General features: G+C 47.0%; 1 protein-coding gene across 2 annotated transcripts in view; it reads right to left on the bottom strand.

The window, feature by feature from the left end:
• Window positions 1–21,171, bottom strand: part of TMEM132D (transmembrane protein 132D) — a 196,210-nt gene that overhangs the window by 139,008 nt on the left and 36,031 nt on the right. For both annotated transcript variants that reach the window (XM_077187774.1, XM_054645765.2), the window contains exon 2: window positions 10,812–11,700. In XM_077187774.1, coding sequence (XP_077043889.1) covers window positions 10,812–11,700 — 889 coding nt within the window. The remainder of the gene's footprint in view (window positions 1–10,811; window positions 11,701–21,171) is intronic.

Below are 21,171 nucleotides of genomic sequence, written 5' to 3'. Positions count from 1 at the left end.
TCTCAGAGAAACGAAAAAAGCACATTACAGCCAGTCACTTTCTGTCTGACAAGGCCAGAGCAATCTCTGCCAAGTGCCCTCCTTACAGGCTTTTCCTAAGACAATGGAGGAAGAAAAACAAACAAACATTGAATCTATTCAGAGCAGTTATTGCAATAGTGCCTGCCTGGTCTGAAAACACAGACAGAAACCTGAACACAACCAGAGGGGGCACAGAGCATCAAGGATTATTATCATGCTCAAATGCACTCGTCCAAATTCAGAGGCTGAAGTGAAAGACTGTCAGCTAGACAATAACTTAATAAATTGCTGTGGCTTTGAGCAGGCACTGGAAGCATCCTGCACTACATCTACATCAATTCTGAAAGGATGCAATTCCAGAGGGATTGAGCCCCTTGTTCAGAAGCGGCCATGGAATATTCAGGCTGCTCACAGGGGACAAGCAGCCCACAGCCAGTGCTCCCCATCAGGCATCAACACCTGTAAATCCACATCTGTAAGCACTGTACCAGAGCCTGTCAGTGTTGAACCGGGCTGATACTTTAAATCAAAGTGATAAATAAACACACTGCAAGAAAGAAACGGGAAATGCATTGCAGGTGGGGCCCAGAGGAGGAGGATGAGACAGCTGCAAGCAGGCTGCTGTCCTGTGAGAACTTGCATGTGATGATTGTTTACAGAGAACTGCCCCTGGTCCTGTGCTCAGAGTGCCTGAGAACACTCAGTACAAAGGCTTTGGTAACTCATTCCTCTCAAAATGATCCTGAGCCACTGGAGCCATAATTACACTGTCATAATGAAGAGGGAAAAACTCTTCTAACAAGTAAATTCTTGTTGTAAATTGCATTATGAAAGCAGTAATTCCCTCTGAAGTAGGCATTATCATGTCTTACTGCCCACACCAGTTCATTATGGAGCCTCTGCTGTCCCAGCAGAGCCTTCTCTCAGTAAATGAATGTTTGGGGAGGATATTGCCAACTCGGGACTTATTACTTAATTGAATATGGAAACATTTAGGCCATTAGCATACATTTACAAGTGTCTTATTTCACAGATGTTAATGTATCTTGGGGAATGCCCTTCTTTCTTCCCTCCTCCTTTCCCTCTTTCAGTTCTTTCCCTGCAGCCACCTGATTTATTCAGTTAGGTCCTAGTTCAGCCATTTGCAAGCCTGTGGTGAGCAGCTTCCTGTTTTACAACCTTCCCAAACTGAGACTTGAAGTCTGTTTCCAAAAAGTGCACAGCCAAGCACTTCCTATCCTCCCTCACAGCTGAAAAGTATCACCACCTCTGGGTGGTTAAAAAGCCTAAACATCTCTAGCTAAATAATGAGATTTCTCAGGCATTCCAAATTGTTTTAGCCACCTAATTATTACAAGACCTCACAGCCATGCACAGAGCTTTTCTCTGCAGGTATCTCACTTTGGGAGTTTTTAGCTAATAATATATTCCCTCCAACAAATGGGTCAGGAAGCTAGAATAATACAATAAAGGAAATTCCCACCATTCCTTCATTATTAAGAGATCTTGAGAAACTTGCAGTAAATTCCTGGAACTTGCCACCCTGGACAGGACCCTGCATGTCCCAAAGTAAGGCCCCAGTCACTGCAGAGGTGTCAGGTCATAGAACTTCGTTTCTTTATCAAGTTTCAGTGAGGGTTGAACATCCGTATGGTCACAAAAAATTGTTTTTTGAAAACTTTTTGAACATTTTGAAAATTAATCAAAAATAGTGCCAGAACTCGCACTGGTGCCGCAGCCCAGCCCCTTCAGGCCCTCCCTGTTTATTTGAACACCCAAAATTGCCTTTCCCCTCCTGGGTTCAAATTTGTCCACCAGCTGGTGATGAGTGACATTTTTCTTTCACTGTTTACAGATTGCTCCAATTGACAGATTGGCAAAGCAGTTACTGTCTGCTAAATCTGGAGCACAGACGTGGTTTAGAAAGGGTCTCTCAACACAGAATTAATTTATTTTTATTTGATAAATCAAAGTCAATTAGCATTTCTAGCTGCAGATGAAAAAAGCCTTCATAGATCAACTGTAAAAGTTCAGGACCTATATGCAGGAAATCCTATCCCTGAAATAAAATAACATACAAAGCAAAAAAAGCAAGGAAAACCCAGCAGGTGATTTAAAGGCATTTTCAGTATCTGTTAGCTTGAGTAATGAATACTTGCAATAGGCAATTCCTCAAAAAAATGACAATCCTTAAACCCAAACCCTTCAGAGCTGTTAGGCATTAGATCTGAGGATTTATGAGGAGATATCTTTTGTTGATGAGCCTTTACAAAGCACAGTGCACCCGAGTTCAGCAGGCACAGCTGAGGAAGGAACGGGTAGACCAACCACAGTTAAAAATGAATAGGAAAATGAAGGGTCCCTGCATTACTTCAGAGCAGATGTCTGTCCTGCTTACTCCAGCCAATCGCTAGAGAGGTCAGAGAGCCACTGAAGTGGCCACATCAGATTTTGTGAGCTCAATTCTCTGATTTCAGCACTGCCAAACACAGGCACTGCACAGGCTGAGGCTCCTGCCCAGCACAGCCTGCCTGGCACCAAACCCACAGTGTGTCCTCCCTAGGACATGGGAGAATTGTCCCTTGCATGTCAACACCTTTACTCCAAGAGCCCTCAAACAAACCAGCACTCAGGGGTGGATACCGGCTCCCAATGCGCCACCTTCCCCCAAACACTGGGCACGAGCTCTGCCTGCCCTCAGTGCTATTGACTGTATTCCACATTGTGTATGATGTATCACCCACAGACATGAGCTCTGCCTGCCCTCAGTGCTATTGACTGTATTCCACATTGTGTATGATGTATCACCCACAGAAATGCACCACTAACCCTGTGCCTCAGAGGTGAAGCTCCTAGAGATCCCCCAAACACTGGCACGAGCTCTGCCTGCCCTCAGTGCTATTGACTGTATTCCACATTGTGTATGATGTATCACACACAGAAATGCACCACGAACCCTGTGCCTCAGAGCTGAAGCTCCTAGAGACATCCCCAGTGTGCACTCAGTGTCCAAGGGCCCCAGCAGGTTGGCCAGGATGCCCAGCACCTCCAGGCTGTGCAGCTCCAACATCCCAAAGGCAAAACTCCTGCCCTGACAGCCAGGGCTTGGTTTCACCAGTTAAAGTTGCTATAGATTTACATCAGAGTCTATCCACCATAATACCCATCAATTATTTTGTGCAATGAACTACCCACCCCAGGCTATTACCATTGGTATTCTTTGTGCTGGGGTTGAGGAGATGAAGCAGCACAAACTCTGATTCTGTACCAGCAGCTCCCTTCAGTCCATTGCCAGGGGAATTCCATGCCATGGCAAGGGGGGAGGATGCAGCAGCCTGGAAAAAGAGCCACAAACACGGTGCAGAGCAGAGGGGAATGCCATGCAGCACCACCATGCAGAGGGTGCAGAGCCAGGACAGACAGACACAGCTGATCAGAGCCAGGGCTCACAGCAGCTTTGGACAATGCTGTGTGTGAAACCTGCCCAGGGCTGCAGGAGGGACCAGCAGCAGAGAGGAAACCGCTGCAAAGTGACTGATGCTGACATCTGATAAAGTGACAGGACAATTCATTACCACGGCTTTACAAGATGTTACAAGGATCTGACAGACCTGTTTGAGTAATAACCTTAAAATCTGAAAGGGCTCAGATTTGCCATTAGGAGTAGAAAACTCATGTTCCAATTTTTTTGTGATCAAAAATGCACCTTGAGATTGCCTGATGCATTTCACATGAGTGTGCTCATCCTGGATTCATGTTACCCTTAAAAATGGGAAAGCAACATTTGAAAAGTCAAACATTTCCAATAATTTTAAATCAAACATTACTTTGCCTCCCATGAAATATCTTATTCTCAATGTACTTAGCCTTTATTTTTAGAGGTACTTTGGAAATAGGAAAAAATCCTTACCTGGATGAGATTTCATGTTTTACCAGAATATTAGAGGAAGAGCTCCAAAGTTTTACAAAAATGTCAGACACCAAAATACAGATAAAAAGAGAGCTCCTAAACTTTTCAGCAGTACCTAGGGAAGTGCAAGGGGCTGGAAAGGACACGTTCATCACATCCTGGGTGTGCAATGCCTGGGGCTGATGAACAAAGGAATCCCTGCACAGATCACACGTGTGTGCCCTGCAGAGCCCTCAGTGCCCCTCACACCTGCAGAGCCCTCAGTGCCCCTCACCTGGGCTCACTCACACCTGCAGAGCCCTGGGTGCCCCTCACCTGGGCTCACTCACACCTGCAGAGCCCTGGGTGCCCCTTACCTGGGCTCACTCACTCACCTGCAGAGCCCTGGGTGCCCCTCACCTGGGCTCACTCACACCTGCAGAGCCCTCAGTGCCCCTCACCTGGGCTCAGTGACCTGCAGAGCCCTGGGTGCCCCTCACCTGGGCTCACTCACTGACCTGCAGAGCCCTCAGTGCCCTCAGTGCCCCTCACCTGGGCTCAGTGACCTGCAGAGCCCTCAGTGTCCCTCACCTGGGCTCACTCACACCTGCAGAGCCCTCAGTGCCCTCACCTGGGCTCACTCACACCTGCAGAGCCCTCAGTGCCCCTCACCTGGGCTCACTCACACCTGCAGAGCCCTCAGTGCCCCTCACCTGGGCTCACTCACACCTGCAGAGCACTCAGTGCCCCTTACCTGGGCTCAGTGACCTGCAGAGCCCTCAGTGTCCCTCACCTGGGCTCACTCACACCTGCAGAGCCCTCAGTGCCCTCACCTGGGCTCACCCACACCTGCAGAGCCCTCAGTGCCCCTCACCTGGGCTCACTCACTGACCTGCAGAGCCCTCAGTGCCCCTCACCTGGGCTCACTGACACCTGCAGAGCCCTCAGTGCCCCTCACCTGGGCTCAGTGCCCCTCACCTGGGCTCACTCACTCACCTGCAGTCCCTGCCCTTGAGCAGTGGCCCTGAGCACATGCAAGGTGTGACACGTCCCTGGGTGTGATGGATGGCAGGAGCAGCAGCTGCACCCTGGCAGCTCACACCCTGTCACTGCCAATCACCCTCTCCATCTGTCTTGCCTTTACCAGCACAGCCCTGACAGCCCCTCTCATATTGGCTCATTTCTGATACAAAGGAGCTGCTAACATGCTCTGCACTGAGAACTGAGCAGTTCTGGGGGAATAAAACAACACTTCTGACATCCATTCCATGAACTGGGGGATGTGTAGTACTCCAAACCTCCCCTTTTTTAAACAAACCACCAACAAACCACCCCAGACTTGTATTTCCCAGATATAACCATGTTCAGTTGATTTCTGCTGATGTTCTTCAGCTCCCCAGATTAATTGGACAGCTCGTTTTCCCCAGCCAAATCTCACAGAGTGCAGCAGAACAAGAGCTCTGAGGTGCCCAATGAGCAAGGCAGCAGTGCCATCCCAGAGTGCAGCTGCAGTGCCAGAGCTCCCTGATGCTTGCAGCCTCCAGGTGATGAGGAGAGGAGGCAGAGCCCTCCCAGCAGGGCAGGCAGAGCACAGCAGTGCAGCCTGCCTGGACAGGGACCCCGGGGCTGCCCCAGTGCCCCCACACGCTGCTCACACAGCTCCAAGGCGCTGCTGCTCCAGCCACACCTGGGCCAGGCTCTGCGATGGCTCTGACAGGAGGATAACAGGCCTTGAGTGCATCAAACCTGAAATAACAGATGGCTGCAAAGGCCACTCGTGTGGGTAATGCTTTGCTGGATCTGTCTCTCAGTTCCCTGACACCTGCTCAGGCAATGTGAGTTGATTCTCAAGGCAGAGGATGTTAACTGGAATAATTTTAACAGAAGGAACTATTTTCTTCTTAATATAATCTGCAAGTCCAACAGGAGGTAATAGAGTGCCCTGGAAGTCAATAGTTCTGAAGCACTTGTCTCCACAGTGCCACTGACAATTTTGGGCCATTAGCAAGTCACTTAGCAGTGCAGGAAAGCTATTTTGCCATGCAGAAGATGGAAAAAATTATATTTGCTTGAGTAGCTGATAAACAGGCTATGAAAGTTAATTCCTACTGGCATAGCATGCTGAACACAGCAGAAAGCCCAGGGTCTGCTGGAGCAGCCTCTCCCCAGGCAGCAGCACAGGGGGGATCCCACCCAGCCCTGCTGCACAAGCACCTCTGACCAGCTCCTGCTGGGAAAGAACAGCTATTGCCATAAAACAATAAAGAAATTACCACTTATTACCACAAAACAAAGACACAGGACTCTCATCTTCTCAGGTCACAGCGTCCAACTGCTGCCTACCTTAATCTTATTTTTACATCAGGACTGAGCAGTGAAAAAGCTGAAATGCAGAGGTTGGATTTCAAAAGAAGAGGTAATTTAGGTTTTGTTTGGTTTTTTTAATTCCTTTTCTCTCATAGTTAGAAGAGAGGGAAAATCAGTTATGAGAAGATTTTAGAAGCTGTTTAAACCAGAATGTGGACAAGGATGTTTTAACTGACAGAACCAGCTATGGAAGGAGGGGTAAAAATGGTAAAAATGCACAATAGGATTCTTTTCAATCTGGCAGAGGAGGTACAAGCTCAGGGCTGGGTACCATGAAATAGCCACATAATCTAAGGCCTAGAGAAAAGCCCATCTCAGAGTTTTATGTGGCTGGTAACCTTCCTGATCACCACCTGTTTCTGCTATTTAAATGTGATTCAGCTCAGCACGAAGAATAAGATTTGATTTAGCCCAGCACTAGACGAACACACAAGCAATCTGATAAAATGCCAGTCTTGTTCAAATGTTCTTGCTGTGTAAATTGAGTGCTAATGATCTGGACTCTGCACCCCTCATGTATTTATGCAGCCCTTTTCATGTTTGCTGGATTATTGTCCATTGATTGGTAGATAAAACTGAGAATAAGAAGCTCATGTAACAAACTCTTGGGCCTTTTGGGGAAAATCTTCCCAATTATCAATAAGCACTGCTTATTCACCACCACAATTCCACACCAGTCCCTGTATTCCCACAATTATCATCATTAAAAATACCAGAGGGAAGCCACAAAGCTTCCCAAGACTTTATAAAACTGGTGCCTACAGATGTCCAACCCCAATTTGGGTTTACAAATGCAGAAATAGCATTGATAGTTTATAAAAAAACCCTCACTTTTCTCTAGTATGGGAGGTTTACAAGTTTCTATTTCAACCTTCAATCATTCTCTCACACAGGACTCAGGAAGCATAATTAGAAATTGAATAACTGTAAAAAGAAAAAAAGCTGCTGGTTTTTTCCACTCATGAATGCATCCAGGCCTAGCACTCAGTAGCTTAAGGCAATTCCAACTCTCTAATTTCTTTGCTGATTCATCTCCAGAAACAGGAAAACAAATTTAAAAGGCTGCAAGCAGAAAGTATCAATCCTGTTGACTTTAAAACAAATCAGAAGGTGATGTTTATTAGGCCCAGCAAAACAAAACAAAAGCTAACAAGCAAAGAACCATATTTGCAGGTGCACTCAGCCAAGTCCCGTTCCTAGCATTGGGAACCGTGGATGCTGCACACACTTCACAGATTGCCCCGAGCTCACCCCAGCAGGAGCTGGAATCGGGTTACACCGCAGCTCTGAGGCTTCACTTGCTGAAAGCCTTTGGAAGGACTGACATGGAATTATACTCCAGGTTTTCCTTTCTCAGCAAAAACACCACCAATAAAGGTCTCGCTTCAGTTTCCAATACATGCACCACGCAACTGCAGAAAACCAGCAAAACAAGACAGACTGGAATGTTTTCTTTGAACACCAGGAAGCTTTCAGCACCCATGATGGGGAGGAAGAGGAGCCTTCAGCCTGCCCTGGCCAGCAGCACCGGAAAAGAAGGGGAAAAGGGGAAGCAAGTGTTGAATGAAGCTGAGAAATCCCTAAGGCCCAGCTGAGGCTTTCAAGCTACAGCAATATTCCATATTTACCCATCATCTATATTTTATCTCCTTCCTTTCCTCCATCTCACACATCTCACACTCATACGGAGTCAAGACAAATATTTTTAATTTCCCGAGCTCATTAAAAAACAAAACCTAGGCCTTGGCTCTTACGGGCCAACCATTTTCCAAAATTAAAAACAGTCCATCAGTTCCACATTCACACCTCTAAATCTTCCCTTTGCAGAACAGCACAAGATAAAAACCAAGGGTACCTTTCCCTAAATCTTTTAGTATTCAGAAGTTTCTAGAAGGCTGCCCTTGAAGACAGTTTCCTATTAGAAAGGGGATAGGGTTTACTCTAGGCACAATAGTTCTGAACCAGAAAAGACTCAGTAGTGATGAGTAATTTTTTACTTTTGGCTGTTTTGCATGTCTGGTTCCTCATTTTTGACCTGTATATCCTATATTTTCCATCTGTTCAAGCCATAGTTTCCAGTCCACTGGAGCAAAAGCAATGGTAAAAGCATTTTGCCAGCAGCCCTTGGCCTCACTTCATGAATACAGTTCCAAATCTTGCTGCCACTCAAGGCGGAACTTCAAAAAATAATGGACTGGTTTGAAATAAAAATTAATAGAATTTTTCTCATAAAGCAATTACATTGGGGGAGGGGGGAAGAGACCTTTTCCTCTATCAGAGAGAAGATCAGAATGAGACCAGACAGATGGAGAACATGCCATGAACACAGAAATCACAATTCTGACCAGAAAACCCAACCCAAAACCCCTCAGAGATGCTGTGAGCAGATCCAAGGGAGGAGAGGCTCCCTAGAAGCACAATTAAATAACATTATACCTACTCTGACACTGCAGCAGGTTCCAGTCTGAAAGCCAGGTGCTCTCAGAAAAGGAGGTCAAGAGAAATCAAAACTCAAGAAAGCAACAGCAAGTTGTTACAAAAGTCTGCTTTTAAAAGGTAACACCAAAGTGCTGTCTTTAAGACAAGAATGCCACACTTTTCATTTTGAACTGATATTCACTCCCTATTTTTAGCTTATTTTTTGTTTTATGCTACCTTAGATCTCTGAATAAAAAGTACAATTCAAACACATCTTCTCCTTTTTGTTCCAGAAAATTCATTTTAGAAGTAATCCTTAAAAAGTTCAGGTGCTGCATTTTCATCCTAATTTAAACAAAGCAAGGTTTTTGAAAATTTTATAAACCCATATGTAACAATTATCATGGTTGTAACCAGCTCCACTTTTAATAGATTACAGCTCATGGAAACAAAGATGCTTTGAAGTGAGATCTCTAAGGCTCTACATTTACAGAGTAAAAACAATAAACATTTTTTACCTTAATTGCTTTTAATGTTTATATTTAAACCTATTTTCAAATGTAGCAGAAGCTGCCATGTCTGCTGCTCTGATTAAGCCATTAGTACAGAGAATAAAGACAAAGCCATCCCTGAACATTTGCTATGAGGAGCTTTGATTGGCTGCTTGAAATCAGTACTTGGGACACAATTTAAATCTTAGTAACTGATATGGTGAGGAGATGTGCTTCTTCTCCCCCCGATGAAAAAGAAATAATTGCCCTTGAGTCAGCAACCAGGTGCTGTGGTTATTCCGTTTGTACATCACACACCTTCACAGGGAAAAGGTCCTGATTTTAGGGCAAACCATTTCCCCACAAATTCCCCACAAATCTCCCTGGGGGAAGGGGAAAAGTTACTGGGTTGAGCTCTGAGTACTGAGGCCAGTGGTGCCCAATCTGAGCTCCTCCTTACTCCAGCCAAGGCAGACATGAGATCCGTGAATGTTCCCTTTCCAACCTGGCCCCATTTTCTGCTGGAAGGGGAGATGTGTAACTACCAGAGAAAGGAGTTTCCTCTCGGGATTTCTTAGGTGGCAGCTCCAAAGTGTCCCTGGTGCTCAGCACAGCTGGGTGTGAATGCAGTTCCCAGTCTGTGGCATTTGCACAAGTGGGGAGGTCACTGCTCCCTCCTAGGATGCACCTGCTGTTTTAGGAACATTCTGGGAGCTTTGGCACACCCACCACTTCTGGGACAAACACCTGAGACAAGTCAGTCTCACTCCAGAAGCCAGAGTGTGACAGTGACCTTCAGCTCAGGAGGAGGTGGCACGAGTCATTGGTAAGAGATCAAACATGGAATAATCTCTGCAGACACGGATTTCCCACATCAGCCCCACAGCCCTTGCTTACAGTGCTGAACACAGGGGCAAGCTTGGAAAGCAAAGACCCTGGACAGTCTCCCTTGCAGGCACACACACCTGCTCCATGCCCCAGCCCAGTCCTCACTGGTCTGGCTTGGATTGTACTGGTGCTTCCAGGGAGCTGCCCCTGGAACAGCTCAGTGCTTGGACAGAATGAGGTGAACCAATGTGGCACCTAATGTCACATCCAAACACCAACCACCACCCCCTGGGGCACTTTCTCACTTTCAGAAATTGTTTTGGCAGATCAATAATCTTCAGGCACCTCAAACATCCCGCAATACAGAACAGAGCTCACGACAAGCTGGGGAGAGATGCTGAAACATGTGAATCCTACATAAATGCCCAATTCTTGCTCATTTCCTGTAAATAAATCTGTGGATTTAAGCTTCATTAATCTCAACATGAGTCCAGTGAGAGATAGGGGAACTGCAAACTCCAGTTCTCAAGAATTTAGATGTTATCACCTCTTAGTACATAGATATGTCCCAGCTCTACCATTTCAATTTTTGTGAGCATTCCTCAAAGGAGAACTTCAGGAAGAGGCCTCTCACTCCATGAGATACATCTCAGACAATTCATACAGTATCAGACTGAGCAACACGAGAACTGCAGAGCAGCAACTGATGGACTGTTAGGCCATTTACACAGAGAAAGTGACTTCCAAGAGCAGAGAAACAAAATGTAAGGTACCAAAGAAACACAAAGCAGCCTTACCTCAGTGTGAACTGATCTTCTGTCGAGTTTTTAGCAACAGATACAAGGAAAGTCAGAATGTCCCCTTGCTTGACAGTCTTTGGTGCATACTGGATGACAATATTATTATCCAATCTCATTTCAGTTAAAGAAGGGGCAGCATGTGTCTGGTAAAGGAAAACACTTCCAATCCTCTGCAGGGGAGGTCCCGACTCATCGATGTCGTTGCGCCCCGAGCGGATCCCGTTGCTTTTCCTGACGTCCTCCTTGGCGCACTCCCCTCTCTCATCCCCTGCTTGGATGGAGTAGTAGAGCTCCACGGGGCTGCCCTCAGACCTCTCCAGCTGCTTCTTGCGGCCAGCCACCACGGTGGGGGGGTTGAACCAGCTGGGCAGCAGCTCCAGCTGCGCCACGCAGAGCCCCAGGTCCCCCCGCAGGCGGCAGCTGCCGCGCACCTCGCGCGTCTCGCGGAAGGCGAACACGCGCAGGCAGGGCAGCCGCTCCGCGGGGCTGTACTCGTCCCAGTCCCTGCCCACGATGTAGAACAGCACCTGCACCCGCGGCTTGCTCAGGTAGATCTTGCTGCTCAGGATGTAGGCCTGCAGCTTCCAGTTGTAGGTGAACTTGTTGGTAGATCCAAAGGGATTTGAAGACAGCATTAAGTCCTGGGGCACCGGCTGTTCAATGGAAAAGGGCCCATAGCTGGCGTTTAACACGGGTGGGCTCTTGGATTTGTAGATCAGAAAGGATTCCACCCGGGACTGCAGGCTGGAGTTCCTCATAATATCCTGGTTGGCTTCCTTAAGGAAGAAGGAAACGTCGGCATTGTGGATGCGGTAGGTCACCGGCAAGTAAGTGGGCAGCAAAGAAAACCTCTGGATGCTCTCCAGGATCCCTCGACTCTCAGTCACTGTTGGAAGGAAAGCAGAGTTTAAGAGATCAGATCTCCAAGTCATCCTGTGACATAACCTGGCTGACTTTACTGAGGGGCTGGACAGTGCTGCAGCTGGGATTAGTGGCAATAAACTCCATCAGTCCATGCAGAGGTGGCCTAGGCTGACAATGATTTATCCAATCAGCTTGGAAAACAATGCTTTATGATACATTCTGCATGACAGCCAGATTAAAAGAAGTAGCTTGTGGAGGTTTACATGTGCCAAAGGTCACATCTGCACTGCAATGAACATTTATCATCAGAGACAAAGTGACCCAGTCAGCACCTGCAACCCCAGATCACTGCACAGGCACATCTGAAAAATCTGATCATTACAGCCAGCTCCACCTGTGCAGGAATCCAATGCAATGATTTTACATCAAATGCTGCAAATGGACTGCCCAGAGTTCACTTCAACCTTCACAGCATTCTCAAGCAATACATGGACTCTAAATGGTTGCCTCCACAAGGCTGAATTTCACTTTAAAAATATTTGGCACAATAGCCATTTACACAACAGCTCCTTTAATAACTCTGGGAGGATTTCAAAAGGAGTTGTATTTGCATCCAATTCACAGTCCCTTCTATTCACTTTATACATGAATAAAGGGTTTTTCTGTACATCACCATCAGGATTTGTTGTTGCCTAACCCAGCTGCATTATCTGGAGGCTGTACCTCACTGCACACAAAGAACATTTCCAGTGGCCCTGAGCCTCTCCCACTGCAGGGCACCTATTTTAACTCTGCCAGCCAGCAATTACCTGAGGCAGGCAAGCTCTGCATCCTTTCTAGGAAATGCAGTCCCAAAGAATACAGAAACTTTAAAAATACAGATGCAAATACAGTGTCACCTTTCCCACTTGAACAGCTGACCTTTGTGCTCACATTCTCTACCCTAATTATGAAATAAATTGCCTTTTTATTTTCCCCACAGCAAATTCAAGTCCTTTCCCTTATTCAGAAAGGGGACAAAGGCATCCAAAGACAACCCAGTTTCTCAAGCTCTAATTCACAAATGCTTTAGTAGTCTTTATTTCTTTGTTCAGCATTTGACCTAAATATTTATCTGCTCATGAGTACTGTGGTGGCCTAAACTGATGCCACTTACTGCTAACCATGACTCTTCCATTTAGGTGCTGCAGCCAACCTCAGACAAGCCATTTTTCCTGTGCTGCTGTCCAAAAATTAAAGTGTTTCTTTCCCCTTACCCTTTGTCTGTCTGTAGACCACAAACATAATCAACTTATTTATGTAGGAGCAGCACCTCAAATGCCAAAGCTGTGATTTTGGTTAGGGTCTCCAGGCCTCACACAATGCAAAACAGAGTGAAGTTTTAAAAAGAGAAGGGCAAAAGACTCTCTAGATGTAAAAGCAAAACTATCTGGCTTCTTAAAAGAAGATAATCCACAAAATCCCCTAAAAAATCAGCAGCAAACCAAAACAAACTAACCCTAGATAAGGGTGGGCATCGCTCAGAAGGAACCAATCTCAGAATGGAAGAGGCCAGGAAGAAAGGATTACACAGGAGTTTCAGAGCCTCACAAAATCCCCCTCTACATCTTGAAAATGAGGAATTCCTCTTCCAATAAACAACTGCAATAAAACCTTACATTACAAAGTTTAATTAAGGTCCCCTCAAACCCCAAAGACCTGAAAATAAATTCTATCAGAAGGACCAGGAAAATGGCCCCAGCACACAGGAGCATCTGAGACTGTAAACGGCAAGAGCACTGAAAACCTGAAATCCTGTGACCCCCAGAGGGGGCAAATTCATCTGAGATCTGCTACAAAGACCATTTTTCATAAAGACTGAACTGCAGAGCTTTCTTCCACACAAAACCACCTTCGTTTTAGCCTTAGAGTGGGAGCTGAATGCTCTAAGGACTTTCTCTAGACACTGATGGAGAGCAAGCGCAGTTTTTCAAGCCCTTTTCCTGGCCAATGCTCCAGCAAAGATTCCTGCCAGCCCTGCTGGCTTTGGGCTGGAGCTCTGCTCTGGTGCACTCCTCAGCTCACCCAGCCCACAGCACCCTTCCCCATCCAATGCCCCATTTATGAATTCCACACTCATTTCATCCTCCCAACATCTTGGCAAAGCACAGCAAGGCATCAAAGAAGCAACTTGAAGGGGAAGAAACTCTGAGTATTCAATTTTTTATTCCCCTTATTTTGATTGCAGCTCCCTCCCTTGTGTTCCACAGGGAAAAGTACATTATTTTTATATTAAAATTAACAGAGTGTTTCGCCTCATAATTTTTTAATCATTTATTTTAGTGCTTAATTATCTGAGGGATTAAAAACTTTTCCTCTGCATTCCCCATCCCCACAGGACAATGTTCCTCAGATTCTGTAAATCAGTGACTCTTGAGAACAGGAGAGCAACACCAACAGGGAAAAATAAAGGAGGAGAAGGTGAATTGAAAGCCTATGAAAAGCAGAACCAACCTCACAGCTGGAATAAATGCACTGGCTTTACATTTCTGGTCCCCTGAAAGTGCCCTTCCCCCAGCACCAGCTGGGAATGCACACTGGATTTGAACTGGTTTGTGCTGGAAGCTGACAGCAGCTTTCCAAACAGCCAAAGGCCAAAAATCCAAACCATTTCAAACTTTTATCTGGGGAGAGTTATAATCAGCACAAACAAAAAAAAAAGTCTCAAAAACAACACTGAGCTCTGCTGTACCATCTGGATTTTGACCGTGAAAGTTTATTAAGGATTCAGAAGGATAGGAAATTAAAAACAAAAACAACTATCAGCGTCCTTAATTACAACCATGACTATTTTTGTAAAAATTATGCATGTTTTTACAAAGGCAGAATTGCAGAAGATTACCATTTTGTTTGTTATTGAGTGAGACTCAGCAGAAAAGCAATGTTTTAAAGATTTAAATTATATAATCTATCCTAAATATTACATTCCATCTATACCATCACAACCCAAGTTCCACTGGAATAACCCTCCTGAATGTTAAGTCAAGGGTGACACAGCGACTCTCTCACTGTAAGTACATCAAACAAAACAAAGGACGGGGAACTGAAGCGCTCCTAAGGAAACAGCATCAAGACAAAAGATAAACTCAAGAGCTGCAATTGACCTTTCCTGTCCTCCTGTGTCTGGAAACATCTCCACACACAGACCCTGGCTGCAGAAGGAGCAGCGCTCTGCTTCCAGGAGAGGATCCCCAGCAGGGTAAGGAGCCCAGCCAGCCCTGGTGCTGATGCCCTGCTCAGGCCAGGAGTGACCATTCTCAGTGTCACAGGGACCATCTGACCCCTCCTGCTCTGGAGTCTGCTGAGCATTGCAGGCTGTGGCCACCTGAGACGTTACCACAGGAGGGTTTTCTGTCCTCTCTTCTCAGTAAACCTTCCTCTGGCTGAGACAGTTTAAAAAATCCTCGCCATTGATGGAAGAAGCAACTGATTTGTAGGTCAGTGAGTCTGAAAGCCTCTGAGGCAAAGGCAGCACGTTCAGTTGGCTCCTGCACAAACCCCTCAATGCCCCTGCTGCACTCACCTTTCAGTCACGCTGCCTTCCCCATGAAGGCACTCATTCTGTGCTGCTCCCTGGCTAAAATCCTCCCCTCTTTACTCCTCGAGTGTCATGGAACAGCAGCTCCCAGCCAGGGACAAACCACTCCTCACAGCTCAGTTCTACTGCAGCTATTGACCATGGCTTCAGAAAATTGAAGGGCTCTGCCAGCCCACTAACTCCATTCTCTATTGCCAGATCCTTGGGATTTCAGCCCTCACAGTTACTTTATTTTTAAAACAGTTCAATCCACAATCATCCAGCATTCATGAGATATAAAACTCTTCCAATCAATTATATAATGCTACTATTAAAAAAAAGTAAATTGTCTTTTTCTGGTAGATTGAAGGGAACAACTTCTTAGGGAAATTGCCTTCCCAGCTGCAGGCTCAGGCTGGTAATGCAATAGATGGAATTTGTTGCTGTATCTTGGGGATTGAGATAAGTGGTTCTTTTCAGCAAGGCCAGAAATTTTACCTTTTTAGTTCATTTCAGCTGCTCTCCTTGAATCTTCTCAACACTTCTGCTCTTCAAGGTTTGCTATGAGTTGAAATAATTTCAGCAAAAGTATCTAGAAAAAAAAATTCTGCTAGCATGATATATTTTCAGCTCTGGAAAGTAATGCTGTGGGAGATGTCTGCTCCAATGAAACTTCAGGCTCACTTCTGAAAAATTAAGATATTTCAGCCTTAACCCAGTTAAGTGGCTGAATCTGCTAATGCTCAAAAGGGAGGCATTTTAAAGCCAAGCTATGACAGAGTGAGCCCCTTCCCCAGGTGCAGCTCAGACAGTTTTCACCAGGGGATGATCTGCTCTGCCCCTTGGAGGCACGACACAGAGGGTTCAGACTGTGAAGATCTGAGCAGGATCATTTCCATCCTGAAGGGTTTGTAGGCTGCTTGTCCTGTTCCTTCCTCAGGTTCCAGCATCCTCCACAGCCAAACCGGAGCTTACCAAGGATGATTCCCCATCTTCCTTCTTTTGCCAGCCTTGTGGCAGCTTCAGCTTCCTCAGCACCATTAGCAGTGCACTTTTCACTTCTGGATTAAGGCTTGCTTTGCTTTACTGCCAGCAGCTTTGTGACACAGAGGCAAGAAGTAAGGGGAGGCTGAGGACTAAACCAGTCAGATTTTCCTGTAGACTTCCCCTACTTTACCATATGAAATGAAGAAAACCCCAAGCCCACAATAAATACACAAAACCAACCTCCACCCAAGCACCCACCCTCCTGTTGAAGAGCTGGCACAGGCAGGTGAGGAGGCTGAGCCATCCCTCCTCCAGCACAGACACAGAGTGAGGGTCACCCTGCCCCAGCTCCAGCCAAGGGCGTTTCTGCTCTGCAGGTGAACTTGTCCAAAGGAGCTCTTCCTTATGGATGCACAATTGTATTTAAAAGTCTCCAGTGATCCCAATAGTCCCCACACAGCTGTGCAACACAAGCTTGAAACAGCAATTGATCACTATCCAGGAATTCACTATTCACACTGATTTCCCATTATTCTTCACCTCCTTGCTTGGAAGAGGAAAAGCAGCACAATCAGCACTCAAAGAACCCAGCCTATCTGCAGCAAGAACCCTGATCTCTCCTCCCTGTGCTGTGGCACCACTGAAGAACAGTTCCCAGAAAAACCTCCTGCTTTTGGGAACCAGCAGCATTCTAAAGGGCAAGTACCCAGAGAGCAGTGATAAGGCCAAATCGATGTGTCACAAAGAGGGAGGCAAAAATAGAACCCTGCAACCCAAGAGTCGTGCATTTATCTGTAACAAATTAAAAAGAAAAATGGCTTCAAGGCCCAAAATCACCAGTTTCTTTTTAAGTCCTCTCCTTATTAGCATTTCAGACTGCTCTGCCTGCTTCACTTTATAATGTTCCCTGTGACTGTTTCATCCTTGGGAAATTATCATTCTTCTCCAAGAGCAACGCTGTTCCTAACCTGCCAACTTCTCCCTCTTCCCCCAGTTACTCCAGCTCTCATCCCAGTTCTGCATCTCTCTGCAGACCTTTTTAGAAAGTCAGGGAAAGATGATTTAGACATCAAGGCTGCAGACCACACTGAAAAGCTTCTTGGTGAAAAGGTGACTCCTCACTTCTTGTAAGATAATGTCAAACAAGTTAGAGTATTTTAAAGAGTAAAATATACACTTAACAACAGCAGGTGCTGAATAAAGCAAATTGAACTTCACAAAGGTGCAGACAAATCACCTGTACCATCACTTCTAAAAGGACTGCACATTTTCAAACCATTCTTTTTGTGAAAACTACCAAGCATCACTACTGCAGTGAGAAACCAAGAATTTGTCAGTGTTGACTCAGACAAAGAAGGAAGTGCTCTGAGCCAAGACGCTTAAACTTCAGGAGGATCTCCCTGACCAGAAAGACACGTCAGTTATTGATGTGTTTAACCAGAGGCCTTTGCAAGGGGAAACATCACAGCCCGCCCAGCAAAGGACATTTGAGCTTTGTTATGCTACATTCAGAGGGTTTGCTGCAAAGGGAGCTCTTGCTCCACCAGAGAAGAGCCAGCAGCACAGAAACAATCTCAGGCCCTTGCATGAGCCACTCTCCGATGCTTCCAAAGCAGGGCAATAAAGCAAAGCCACATGAATGCATCATTTTCACAAGCCTGACCATCAGGAGCTCCTGGGGGCTGCCCTGAAGGACAATTCTGAGCTCAGTCTCGGCACCAAAGGGTTCCCAGCCTGGCCAGGTGCAGTGAGAGCAGGCAGTGACCCCAGGGTGCAGCGAGAGCAGGCAGTGACCGCAGGGTGCAGCGAGAGCAGGCAGTGACCCCAGGGTGCAGTGAGAGCAGGCAGTGCCCCCAGGGTGCAGTGAGAGCAGGCAGTGACCCCAGGGTGCAGCGAGAGCAGGCAGTGACCGCATGCAGTGCCCCCAGGGTGCAGTGAGAGCAGGCAGTGCCCCCAGGGTGCAGTGACCCCAGGGTGCAGTGACCCCAGGGTGCAGTGACCCCAGGGTGCAGTGAGAGCAGGCAGTGCCCCCAGGGTGCAGCGACCCCAGGGTGCAGCGAGAGCAGGCAGTGCCCCCAGGGTGCAGCGACCCCAGGGTGCAGCGAGAGCAGGCAGTGACCGCATGCAGTGCCCCCAGGGTGCAGTGAGAGCAGGCAGTGACCCCAGGGCGCAGCGACCCCAGGGCGCAGCGACCCCAGGGCGCAGCGACCCCAGGGCGCAGCGACCCCAGGGCGCAGCGACCCCAGGGCGCAGCGACCCCAGGGCGCAGCGACCCCAGGGCGCAGCGACCCCAGGGCGCAGCGACCCCAGGGGGCAGCAGCTGCTGGCACAGCCCCAGGAGCCCTGGGCTCACCCACTGCTGCTGCTGCCCCTCTCGGGGCTGGGCAGGGCTCCTGGCACACACACACACTCTGCAAACCCAGCTGCCTTCATGGGCCAACACGCACACCAAGGCCTTGTGACAACAGCACTGAGCTCTGATGACACAATATTTGCTTTGAATATCGCATTTTACTGAAGCTTATTCAAACTTTTGTAAATTAATCATTGATATTAGAACACATGACACCTCATCATTCACTAGGAGAGAGAGATGAGCAATCCTGAAGGTGTTTTATTATTCACACTGACAGACAGATAAAGAAATAATTTAAATAAAAAGGCCTCTGAGGAACACATACACCTTTATATTATCAAGTGATACAAAAATGATCAGAGAAAGATCATATAACAAAGGCAAGCTCCCACCTGAAAAGGCAGCAAAATAATAATTACAGAGAAAAGTATTTAGATAAAAGGATATGACACTGTTTCACAAAATGATGTCAGCCTGAACATGAAAGGGCAAAGCAGTGATGGGCACCACAAAGTTTACAGTGAGAAAAATCAGGAAAAAAAAAAAGAGCAAACAATAAATAAACCAAACTCACAGCCACACTGACCACTGGGGAATAGGGAAAGAGGGGCAGAGGAGGATTAGTGTGAGAGTCCAGGCACAGGGCACCAGTGAGCACAGAGGGCTGGCCCAGGCCATCAGCTGCAGGTGACTGGGGAGGTACCAGACAGGGGAGAGGCACCACAGCCACAGGTACCAGACTGGTGAGAGGCTGCAGGTACCAGACTGGGGAGAGGCACCACGGCCGCCGTGTGTCACTGCTCCAGCAGGCACAGAGCCCTGCTCCCTGCCTCACCCTCCTGACACACACCAGCCCTGCTCCCTGCCTCACCCTCCTGACACACACCAGCCCTGCTCCTGCACTCCTGGGGCAGGTGTTCAATGAGCCAGGAGAGGAGAATGCCATGAAGAAGCATCAGGATAGGCGAGAGCCACTTCCAGCTGAAGATCTCCAACAGCAGAAGGACAGAGACCAGAGCTGCTGTGTCCAACAGACTGAGATGTCTGAGGCTTTCAACAGCAACACTCCGTGTGTCTCCATTTCTGCCCTGCCCCCTCCTCACTTATGGCTCTGCTTCCAGAGAAAGCAATAAATGAAGATCTCCAAGATGTAAAGAACAAAACATAGTCAAACATATGAGCAAAAGAACACCCACAAGATTAGAAAGCTGAAATACTTGCCAAGAATATCTTGACTTAAACACAGTTTCTTCATGTGCTTATGTCTGGGAACCAAGAGAAAGAAAAGCAAGGCTGAGTAACAGGGAATGCAGAGTGCCAGGAATCCAACATCAACTGAACAACTCCTCACGACAGACACAAGTACAGGACTGGCAGGAACAGCCTTGCACTGCTCACCAGCCTCTCCAGACAATCAGAATTCTGCCTCATGCATCTGCAGAATCCCCTCTCCATTCTCTGCAGGGACCCCAGGGCTGTGCAGAGGCTGCAGTTCTCTACCAGGCCATTACTGATGGGAGGAAACAAGAATTCCAAGCATTCCACGAAGACCTGAGGCAGCAGAAGGAGCAGAGCAGGTCCTGAGCTGCCCTGTCCTAAGACACCCATGTCTGTGCACCCTGAGCCAAGGCCCCTGCTCTGGGAACTGCAGCACAGAGTGTTTGTGGCTGCTGCCTGAGCCTTCTTCCTCTGCAGAGTATGGGGGGTTCTAAATTCATTTTAATTTTATTAATCCATATCAAGACTCTACATCTTGCTGCAGGCTCTGTGCCTAATACTGAATTTGTACAACCAACAATTACAATATTGATCTTCAATGGCTACAGTCACTAACAAGACCAAAAAAATTAAGAAAATCTTGAAGTCTTATTTAAATAACACCATAGTGCTGGTATATGCAGTAAATTTCCAGGAATTTCAATACACCCAGCAATATTTCATTAAATACATTGCTGTCACACATTTTACATTCAATAAAGAAAGTGCAGCTTAAAAATACTTGGGTGTGCTCTCAGAAAGAGCTGAAGATAGAAATGGGTCCCTGTTCAGGCACCTTTTGTACCTGAGGAGTGTGGAAATTGGGGGGCACCAGAGAAGACACATCCACCCATCCCAACAGGCACAAGGCTGATCTGTTCTGGCAGCAGGGACACAGGCAGAGCTCACTGACACCTGGGCATTTGTGTCTTCTCTGAGATCTCTGGGACAGACACTGCACACAGCTGGGAACGTCCTCAGCCTGCAGGCCCCTCCTGCTCAGGAAACAAAGCCTTCATTCCTGGCCTGGAAAGCTGTTCTGAAACAACTCCTGCAGCTCCAAACCTGGCAGCAGCCATGGAGAGGCCTCAGCACCTCCCAAACACAAAGGCTGCGCTCATCCATTCATGGAGAGGAGTGAGAGCCTTCCTGACACGTTCCTGCAGCCCCTGCTGCTCTCCATCCTTCCACAAGTGTTCCTGTGCTGCAAGGTAACCTGACACACTCCCCAGCCTTCTCAGCTTCTTGTCAGCTAAGGGGGGAGCTGAGGTCCCTCAGAAATTGAATTTGCCAGAAAAAAGGGCACCCAAACACCAGAATAATTAATCAGGCAGTTT

This window comes from Agelaius phoeniceus, chromosome 18, assembly GCF_051311805.1.
Source record: "Agelaius phoeniceus isolate bAgePho1 chromosome 18, bAgePho1.hap1, whole genome shotgun sequence".
Lineage (NCBI taxonomy): Eukaryota > Metazoa > Chordata > Aves > Passeriformes > Icteridae > Agelaius > Agelaius phoeniceus.
The sequence above is the reverse complement of the archived record's forward strand: the minus strand, read 5'-3'. Positions and strand labels throughout refer to the sequence as shown.